Below are 10,745 nucleotides of genomic sequence, written 5' to 3' on the forward strand. Positions count from 1 at the left end.
AGAGAGAGAGAGAGAAACACACACCACTGTAGCTCCTAAAGAAAGATTATTTATTGTTTTGGTTTTTTTGTACCTAGAACTATGCCTGCCACATGATTAACATAGACTAACACAGGTAATTTACATCAAAATATAAATAACAATATATTTACTTGGCAGGTAAGATACCATGGTCATGAAAGTGGTTTTCCCATGGCAAGTCTTATCCATTGCACTCCAGATGTGCCGACCTCCACAATTTCTCCCAATGTGGGAAACTTTACTGTATAATTTGTGGTAGTAGGGGACTACGTTCAAGCTTTTCTCTGAAAAAATACATATAAGGCCTAAAGAATAACATGCAATGAACAAGATGGAAGAATATGATTTTTCCCTTTAAATTTTCTTTTTAGGGACTGGAGAGATACCACAGCGGGTAGGGCGTTTGTCTTGCACATGGTCAACCCGGGTTTGATTCCCAGTACCCCATATGGTTCTTTAAGCATCGACAGGAATAACTCCTGAGTGCAGAGCCAGGAGTAGCCCCTGTGCATCACCAGGTGTGACCCAAAAAGCCAAAAATTTTAAAAAAATTTAAAAAAATTTTTCTTTTTAAATTGTTGTGTTTTATGCAGTTCTCCATGTATGAATAGTTATCTGTGTTAACGAGAATTGAACTAATTATTCTATTTTCTGAGGCTACTGAAAGTTTTGTCTTAATTTTTGTCCTATGTTGTTTCATTGTTTCACTTTCCAGGTCTCTTCACTGGGAATTTTATAACATCCTTAAGCTGAAAATGGTCCCACTGCAGAGCTTGTGTAACTCGCTGCAGTATATTCTGTTGCACATTTTCCCAAGAAGAAAACATGCTCAAGTCACGGAGAACCCCTTTCAAGTGTGAATTCAGGTTGGATCAGTTTTCATTCTTTTTTTTTTCTTTTTGGGTCACACCCAGCGATACACAGGGGTCACTCCTGGCTCTGCACTCAAGAATTATCCCTGGGGGCTGGAGTGATAGCACAGCGGGTAGGGCACCACCAGGAGTCATTCCTGAGTGCAGAGCCAGGAGTAACCCCTGAGCATCGCCGGGTGTGACCCCTCCCCCCAGAAAAGAATTATCCCTGACGGTGCTCAGGGGACCATATGGGATGCTGGGAATAGAACCTGGGTCAGCCGCGTGCAAGGCAAGTGCCCTACCCGCTGTGCTATCACTCCAGTTCCCAGTTTTCATTCTTATGTTCCAACGGAGAAAGAGAAATTCTCCATTCCAGTTATGTTTATAAAAGATTCTCACAAACATCAATCCTTTGGTATTGTTATGAAAACATTTATTAAAATGCCCACTCAGCACAGGCATTTAGTTGTGAGTCATGGGGAGGGAAACAACAATCTTATTTATTTAGCTGACCTTTTGAATGATTTAAAATGACAGTAACGAATGGGGCAACTGCGGCCTCATGGGATGGGGGGCAGAACCAACACATCCTTCTTGCCCCGCCAAGACCACAGTTGCCCCCCAAGAGCAGCTCTCCAGCACAGCCAGGGCCCCACAGGCACAGGGACCTAATTCAGAACCCAGAAGCTTTTGGCAGAAATGTGAATGGATTATGCATTAAGCTATGGCACCGTGCCCTCCCCGCCCCCCCCAAAAGGGAAAGGGTGTCTGTCTCTTCTGCCCCCTACCCCCTGCCCAGGCACAGTGGCTGCTGCCTCAGAGCTTATTGGACAGTCAAGTATGAGCTGGCAATGACGGGACAACTACGGCTTCATGGGATGGGGGGTGGAACCGGCTTGTCCTTCTTGCCCCCCCCCAAGACCACAAGTTGCCCCCCTACATGCAGTTCTCCGGCATGGCTAGGTCCCCAGAGTCACACAAACCAATCTCAGAACTATTCAGCTTTTGGCAGAAATTCCTCCAGACTTAATTAGTAAAATATCAGAAATCCAAAATTGCGGCCACATGACATCATATGGTCTTCATAACCAGCAATAGAAAACAAATGATTTCACAATGCCTTTTCAGTAGGTTTGAATGTTGGGGGGAAAATCCAAATAATAATGGTGCATCTTTTGTCGAAATAATGAATGTAATCAAAGTAAAAAGAGATTAAGTGGCAATTATCTGCCTCTCAGATATGGGGAAAGTTGGGATGGGGGGGTATATTGGGGTTCTTGGTGGTCGAAAATATGCACTGGTGAAGGGATGGGTGTTTGATCATTGTATACTGAGACTTAAACCTGAAATCTTTGTAATAGTTATCACAGTGATTCAATACATAAATTAAAATAATAATAATAATAAAATAAAATGATAATAACATGGGGCTGGAGCGATAGCTCAGTGGGTAGGGCATTTGCCTTGCACGTGGTCAACCCAGGTCTGATTCCCAGCATCCCATATGGTCCCCTGAGCACCACCAAGAGTAATTCCTGAGTGCAGAACCAGGAATAACCCCTGAGCATCACCAAGTGTGACAAAAAAGCAAAATAAATAAATAAATAAAGTGATTATAATGTGAAGGTGTGCAAGAAGAATGACTCCGAAGAAGTGGACTATACAGAAGGACTGGACAAGAAAAAGAAGAAACAATTGAAGACGAATTAAACTGAAATACAGATCTGTGGTCAGATAGAAGAGCAACACCTAGTGAATCAACTTCCTGAAAGTTGGTGACCCTTTATCAAATTCAAATTTATCTCTGCTTTATAAGACCTGTTTTCTGTATTTTGTTTTTAATTAAAATCAGGTTGAAGAATTAGGTATGGTGTAAATAATTAAGTAAAGCCTGAACTTTCTAACTACAATGTTATATAATAAATGTGAAAGTGTCCTTTCAATTGACACAGAATGTATATAATAAGAGCTCTGCTAATCTGCCTCAGCATGTGTCTGTGAAAATATCCTTCATTTTATGGGGGCCTCCCTCACTGAGTTGCAGGAGAAGCTATATGGTATATTGGGTAAAATCTTGGACAGAGCTAAACCATGAGGTTTTAGTTCAAATTTTGCCACTAACTAGTTATGTGACCTTGGTCAAGTTACCTAACTTTAATTTCTGACTTGTAAATCAGTGGTGATAATTATATAATTATACTGGGCTCATAATATTGCTATAAACAAAATATGTCAATTAATACGTATAGTGCTCTTAGAATAGTATGTAGGAAACACTAGAATATCCACTTGAAACAAAAATTAAGCAAGTTAATTGCTTACCAATTTAATGCCAATAATAAACTTTCTGCTAATAATAATTATAGGCATGTTTCCCATTCAGCCATTCAATCCATGCTTCTAAAACAGAGTACTGAATCTTTTTCATTTTTTGTGTTAAGAAAATTTGAATCTAAAAGGATTTGAAGTGTCAACTAGTGAACTCTTCTGTAGATAAGATTGAGAGCAGGGTGGGGATGGGAATGTTCAGTGTACCCAAACAAAATCACATGAGAATCCAGAAGAGACTGATTTTTTGGTTCTCTGCTCTCTCCATAGCTTTTGATGACTCTTGTCTTTCTAGTCATCAATTATTCATTCAACCAACATATACTGTACTCTGTCCGCTCTGGTAGAAGCTGCTAGATATTGGAATCAAACAGTGAACAGGAAGTCTGATTTTCATGCTTCTAATAGCTCTTGCGTGAAGGAAATGCAAACTTTACCTTATAACCATGTGATGATGATTTCAGTAGGTGAAAATCTGAAAAATCTGCAAGGTCTTAGGAATACATTTAAAAGAAGTCCTGTCATAGAAGCTTTCCCTAGGAGGAAAAAAGTCTGAATCTAAAGGGTGTGCAGGAACTGACTGACAGAGAAAAGAATAGTACGCCAGACAGAAATGAGCACAACCCTGTGTCAGGTAAGAGAATCAGGGTAACTGGAACACTGGAAGTTGGGGGCAAACAAACACACAGAGGGTGAAGTCACAGATGTAGAACAGGGTCTGACTATGTAGTCCTTAAAAGCACCTCCAAGGACTGGGAGATAGTACAGAGCTAAAGATTCTTGCCTTGCACAGAGCTGACTCCAGTTAAATCCCTAGCACTGTAGATGGTCTCCTGAACACTATCAGGAGTGATCCCTGAGCACAGAGCCGAGGAGTAAGCACTGAGCGCCACTGGGTATGGTCCAAAAACAAACAAATCACCTTGAAGATTTTAGCTCTATACTAAATGTGGAGGGGGGGGTAGGGGGAGTATTAGACCATTTAAACCAAGAGGATATGATCAAAATGTCTTTTTAAAAGATGGGGCTGGAGCAATAGCACAGCAGGTAGTGCGTTTGCCTTGCATGTGGCCAACCATGGTTCGATTCCCAGCATTCCATATGGTCCCCTGAGCACCACCAGGAGTTACCCCTATGCATCGCTGGGTGTGACATAAAAAAAAAAGTTGAAAAAAATAAAAGATTAGTAATGTGCTAATTGATGAAGATTGAGAAAACTTTGGAAGTTTCCTAGAGAAGTCACAGAATACATGGAGATATGTGCGTGGATACAAGATACATCAACAACACCATCAAGTGTACTTGGTGAAGCATTAAACTAGAGAGGTTAAAGACAGGAAATGAGCATTGTGAACACCCAATGTCTGTTTTGCTGAATAGGCTGATGGTGAATGGGTGGTGGAAGAGTGTTATCCAGGGAAAATAAGAGTACACTGAAAAAGAACTAGGGTCTGGGGTGTGAGGAAGGGAGAAAGGTACTGAACTTTCAGAAAGGCCTGCGTTTTGGAATTTTTTTGAAAATAAAACTTCAAATCCATTTAGTGCATTTTTTCAGTATTTTATTATGGCACACAGGAGAGAGTATGGTACAGAGCTCTGACTTCAAGTAATTCTTAAACCAACCAGCTGTTTCCAATTAGTGAAAAGTAACTTTTTAACAAGTTATTTGCTTCTGTCTAAAACGTATCATGGATATTGTCCCATGTTTAATCAACGAAAAATGTGAAAAAGATTTGTTTTTGAGACAATGCATAGTCTATACAGAAGTTAATGTCTTGAGAATCTTCATAGTTTCTCAGTAGCTAAACTCATAGTCCAAATTCACATTGTCATGGTAGATAAAGAAACATTTTACCTATTCTTGTGGTACCATATTTTTTTTAAACCAGAAATAGTATGGAAACTGGTTCTGGATTAAATTCATGACTTTTAGAGGTTGTCTAAAAAACAAATATTGAGTTCAATTTACTGACAGAGTTATAATAACAGAAGCAGAACAGCAGACAATCTACATTCCACATGGAGCGCAAGTACAAGAGCTTTCATAACTTTACAGTGAACAGGAAGGACAGACAGGGTGTGTAGTTGATGCAATGTCCAACCAGTTAGAATTATCAGTGAAATCCAAATATTTTCCATAAAGACATGCAGAGCAATGGCAATGTAACATACAAATAGGTAATCTCCCCCCTGTTAGTGACTGATAACAATTTCATTATCTGTATCTGTAGTTTTTAAAAGGTTTAAAAACAGATGTCATTAACTGCTGTTTATTTGAGGCAATAGAATTAAGCTAACCACACACTCAATCATGAGCTCAGGATTACAGGCAACGTGTTTCCAATGGCAAATAAGCCTATTTCTATTCTTACTATTTCTATCCCAAATTATTCACTGATTTAAAAAAAATGTTCCCTCTGATTATAACATTGCTGGGGTTTCAACCTCTGCTAATGATATTTAGAGAACATTAAAATGTCATTATAATTATGGATGAGTAGATTTCATATTCTTATCCACACTGCATTTACTATTACATATTTGTATTGTGATTACCTATTTACTGTCAAGGATATATCTATTACATAATTCAGAATTGCATCCAACAAACTCTTCCTCCACAATCTAGTATATTTTATGGGGCAAATTATTTTCTAGTTATGAAACAAAAGGTACCTCTAAAAACTCTCCTTCACTCATTTGTTAGTAGGAACATTTGGGATTGGAAAAAGAGTTCATGAATGCTAATGACTTAAATTTAGCCCTGGGAATTACCATGAGAGAAGTGCAGTATAAAAAATTGCTATAAAATTTTTGATTTAAAAAATTCTGAGGTCAATAGTCCACTGATACATGGTTTATATTGGTACCTTCTTAGGACATTTTAAGTAAGTCAACAATCACAGCAAGACGTGTCATTCAGTATAACTTTATTTACTATTATTGCACATAATTCGAGGTCTTTAATCTCTAACCACCAAAGAATCAAAGGACTATTTTATCCATAGTGTTTAACAGGAACATTAGCAAACTCATTTGTTCATGTGATCCTTTTTATTGTAAACATTTGAATTATTCAAATTGCCATAGATCCTGAACTCATAAGCGTGGACCATGCACATACTGGCAGCAAGCCAGGAAGCCACTCTGCAAGCAAACAGGTACTCTGCATAAGGAGAAAAGTCATAGCACAACACTTAATGTCCAATCTAAGTCATCTCAGAAATAAACATATATTGACTTCTTAATTCATATAGTATCTGGAACTCAACTGGTTGGTTGGTGATGGGTTGACTGGATTTGGGGAGAATTATTCTTGGAAGAGTTAAGAAAAGGGGACTCAATCTTTCTTCTTCGTTGCCTGTTCCTCTCCAGCACCTTCTTCTTTCTTTTCTTCTTCCTCAGCTTCTTTGGTTTCTTCTTCTTCACCTTCGCCTCCTTCTTCTTCCTCCTTTGCATCTTCAGATTCTTCCTTGGCAGCTTAAACATGAAAAGAAAGTTTATGAATTCCAAATTTAGGGTAAGTACAGAATCCTTTATACATAAATTCTTTATGCACAGTTTTGTGTGAAAACCCAATGTAGAATACTTCCCCCAAACCACTGAGAGCTCCACTCCCACAAATCAAGCGCAATCATCCATGCTTACCAAGATCCGTTGCCACTAGATACCTACTGAAATGGACTTTGCAGTAATGAGCACTTTGTTTTTCTCCGGGACTTCATTATATTATATACATGGTATTCACTTCTGTCCTTTAGGACACAAAAATATTGCATGAGAGGAATATATTTATTCCTCTTCATAATTATATTAATGATATAGTTAATATTTTCAAATATTACTTTCTTCAAACTACCAATCGAAGCAGAGATATATATCTCTGGGAGAACTGCAAACTTAAGAAATCAGGTGTTTGCCAAATTTTTGTTGAAGATCTAACCTAAGATTCTAAATTCAGGAGTAAGTTTAGAGCTTATACATAGCCAAGGCCTAGTCTGCCCTGGGAGTTGTAGGGATTTGTTTCTTATCCTACCGTCTTCCTCCTCTGCTCCTTCCTCCTCTTCAGCCTCTTCCTTCTCCTTCTCTTCTTCAGCTTCTCCTTCAGAAGGGGGTTCATCTTTGGCTTCCTCAGCTTTCGTGGCTTCGATAGTCTCCTCCACCTCAATCTGTTCCTCCTGAACATGGCTGGTGTAGTAGGATGGGAAGGAGCGGGTGGACATCAGGTAGGAGCTGGTTTGCAAGCCACTAAAGGCAGACCTGCCAAAGACCTGGGAGCTCTGAGAGTAGCCGCTAGTTATGCTTCCCACGCTGGTGAAACTTAGTCGTGTCTCTTCACCTTCCAAGAGTTTCCTTTAAGGGAGGGAGAACAAACATCAACATGAAAGTGTTTTGAGTGACTGGCCCTGAGCCCACCCCTCATCCTCTTCCCCTAAGGCCACCCTGACTCACAAGCAAGAATAAGGTTAGAAAATACTAAAGGGATGGGTATAAAATTAACAAACATTGTGATGTTATGATTGATACTAAGAAAAAAAGAAAAATGAGAGCAAAAGTAGTCCTATTGGATTTTCAATGTAATGGAAGCTAAGAATAGGGCTCTTTATTACAGAATCAGATTCTTAGGCATTTTTTTAAAAGCCTGTGAAGGTTTTTGATTCAATAGAAATGGAATCTGAGTTGCTGGTTTAGGCTGAATGGCTGTGCCTCTGTTCTTACCTGTAAGCTGCAATCTCAATATCCAACGCCATCTTCACATTGAGAAGGTCTTGGTATTCTTTTAGGTACCGGGCCATTTCACTCTTTGTGGTCCTCAATTCATTTTCTAATTTGTTGATTGTGTCCTGTATGGGTGTGGGGAAAAAGAGAGAGAACCAAGCATAAATCCCAGCTGCAACCATTTTGCTACAGCATTGCTGCAAAGGCCTAGGCTTACTAAAAATCAAAGTACACACAGATAAAATCTCCCCTAAAACAGCTGCACCTTCTCTTTTTAAGTATTTCTTTCTCTGCCCAACAAACCCTCCCCCCACACACACATTCAGCTTCATGAGATGAAAACCAAAAATGAACTTAAATTTTTTTTATTTAGTTAATGCAGTCTAATGGTCATCATAGCATGCCTGTAGGTTATTAAACCTGTTTAAAGGGGAAGGGAGAATCCTGTCATTGATTTTATCCAGGTCACATGGTAGATATTATTCCATTTCTTTATAGAATATAATTAGATTTAATTTTTTATTTTACCTAAAATATTTTCTATGTCACTAACAAGTCTCACAATGTTACTGGGCCCGCTCCAGCAAACCGATGAACAACGGGAGGACGGTGACAGTGACAATGACTATATTAATGTTTTTTTTCCTCCTTAGCAGATGGAGATCCTTAAGAGAGATGTTGTACCACCGTACAACAGCATCATTACCTATTGCCTTTTTTTTTTTTACTGTATTCCTAATCCACCTACTAAGGAAAGGAAGTGGCTGGCAAAACTAGTCATAAAGAAGTGATGAGAGTTCTTCGCTTTATTTAACCAGATGGTTAACCGTGCTAAAAAACTTGTACTTAATGCGGGACCGTGGAAAGAGAGGCGAAGGGCAACGCCCAGCTGCCACCCCCTTCCTCCAGGGCACCCGCCCCCTGCAGGGCAGGGCAGCCTTACTGCGGAACTGAGTTACAAGTGAAACAAGGGCGTCTTCCTAGACTGCAGTCGCGCCCCTCGACCCCTGCTACTAACCCCCGCCCCACCCACCCAGATGCAAAGGAGCCAGATTCCACCCCGTAATAGGTGCCAGCAAATGCCAGCTCACTGGTTTCTATTCAGTGGGCGCGCTCTAAATTCCAACCCCCACCCACCCCCACCCCGCACTCCGTGGCCCCTACCCGCCTCCCACTGTTTTGCAGGATGAGGTACCTGCATGGCACTAATGTCAGCATTCTGTTTGTCCTCCAGTTCCTGCAACTGCTTCTCCAGCGCTTCGTTCATGCCCCGGCAGGCTTCGATCTCCAGGGTTTTGGCCTTGAGCAGGCGGCGGCTCTCGGACACCTCGTCCTTGGCGGCGCGCACCGCGTCCGTGTTCTTGGCAGCGCTCTCGGTGAGCACCGTGAAGCGGCTCTTGAACCACTCTTCGGCGTTCTGCATGTTCTTGGCCGCTAGTTTCTCGTACTGGGCGCGGATGTCCTTGAGCGCGGCCGAGAGGTCGGGCTTGGAGGAGACATCCATCTCCACGGAGATCTGCGCGTACTGGATCTGCGCCTGCAGCTCGGCGATCTCCTCTTCGTGCACTTTCTTCAGGAAGGCGATCTCGTCCATCAGGCTGTCGATGCGCTTCTCGAGCTCGGCGCGGGCGAGCGCGGCCTCGTCGGCCCCTTTGCGCGCCTCCATCAGCCGGCCCTCGGCGTCCTCGCGGCTCAGCACCTCCTCTTCGTAGCGCGCCTGCAGGTTCCGCAGGGTCTCCTCCAGCCCCTCGCGCTCGCCCTGCAGCGCCTGCTTCTCGTTGGTGGCGTCTTCGGCCGCCAGGCGCAGGTCGCGGATCTCCTGCTCGTACAGCGCCCGGAAGCGGGACGGTTCCGAGTGCTTCTGGCGCAGCACCAGCAGCTCCGCTTCCAAGACCTTGTTCTGCTGCTCCAGCTCGTGCACGCGCTCGATGAAGCAGGCGAAGCGGTCGTTGAGGTCTTGCAGCTGCGCCTTCTCCTGCGTGCGGATCGACTTCAGGTCGTTGCTGATGGCCGCTACCTGGCTCAGGTCGAGGTTTTCCAGGCTGGGCATCAGAGAGCCGGAGCTGGACGAGTAGCTGCGGCGCACCGACAGGGAGGAGGAGACCGGCGCCGAGTAGCTGGAGTACGCGGAGCGCGCGGTGCTGTAGCCGCTGCGCACGCTGGAGATGTGCACCCGGGGCGACTCCACGTAGCGCCGCTTGTAGGTGGTCGAGTAGTACGGCTCGTAGCTGAAGGAACTCATGGTGGCGATCGGCGTCCCTCTGGCTGCAGGGGCCTGGAGAGAAGGAAGAGCAGGGGAGAGAGGGAGAGGAGGAGGGAGGATGGATGGCTGTGTGCGGCTCGGCGCCGTCCTGCCGCCTCTATTTATACGCGGGGAGCATTCTGACGCAGGCCGCGATCGATCACCGCGCACCGGGCCGGTGGGGGCAGCGCGCTGCTGCAGCCAAAGGGAGGATTCTGCGCAAAAGGCAGAGAGAGGGGGGTGGCGACCCGCAGCGAGAAGGCTGCGGCGCTCGTCCTGGCCACTTTTTCTCTCTGACTCCTCTCTGTTTTTTCCCTCTGACACCCGTCGACCCTCACTCACGGCCTTTTCCTGCTCTTCTCCCACCCTACTTATTCCTTGATCTCGTATCGCTTGGAACCTAACGTGCCCCCGGTTTAAAAAAAAAAAAAGATTTTTTCCTGCCTATTAAAAACTCAGGTTTCCCCTCTCCCGATATTTGTAATACACCCTAACACACACACACACACACACACACACACACACACACACACGTGCGCGCGCACCTGCAGAGCAGATCGCCCCTTCCCCAAAGCAACCCC

At 43.3% G+C, this 10,745-nt stretch overlaps 1 protein-coding gene and 1 non-coding gene across 2 annotated transcripts; one reads left to right on the forward strand and one right to left on the reverse strand.

Moving 5' to 3' along the window:
• Positions 1-144: 144 nt before the first annotated feature.
• Positions 145-308, forward strand: LOC130028466 (U1 spliceosomal RNA). The gene has a single exon (XR_008793197.1). It is a non-coding gene; the product is annotated as a U1 spliceosomal RNA (small nuclear RNA).
• Positions 309-5,242: 4,934 nt separating this feature from the next.
• On the reverse strand, positions 5,243-10,344 carry NEFL (neurofilament light chain). Its single transcript, XM_056119207.1, has 4 exons — positions 9,118-10,344; positions 7,923-8,047; positions 7,240-7,556; positions 5,243-6,683 (listed from the first exon to the last, which is right to left on the reverse strand). Exons 1-4 carry the CDS (start codon positions 10,162-10,164, stop codon positions 6,544-6,546), a joined length of 1,629 nt encoding a protein of 542 aa, XP_055975182.1. The 5' UTR covers positions 10,165-10,344; the 3' UTR covers positions 5,243-6,543.
• Positions 10,345-10,745: the final 401 nt, after the last annotated feature.

This window comes from Sorex fumeus, unplaced genomic scaffold, assembly GCF_029834395.1.
Source record: "Sorex fumeus unplaced genomic scaffold, SorFum_2.1 ptg000039l, whole genome shotgun sequence".
Lineage (NCBI taxonomy): Eukaryota > Metazoa > Chordata > Mammalia > Eulipotyphla > Soricidae > Sorex > Sorex fumeus.

Bases quoted from the DNA above. Each gene is read 5' to 3' on its own strand.
- NEFL (XM_056119207.1), bottom strand. From the start codon at position 10,164: ATGAGTTCCTTCAGCTACGAGCCGTACTACTCGACCACCTACAAGCGG. The intron at 7,557-7,922 runs GTAAGAACAGAG...CCTCCCTTAAAG, and splicing joins ATTGAGATTGCAGCTTACAG to GAAACTCTTGGAAGGTGAAG. The intron at 6,684-7,239 runs GTAGGATAAGAA...TTCATGTTTAAG, and splicing joins AGGAGCAGAGGAGGAAGACG to CTGCCAAGGAAGAATCTGAA.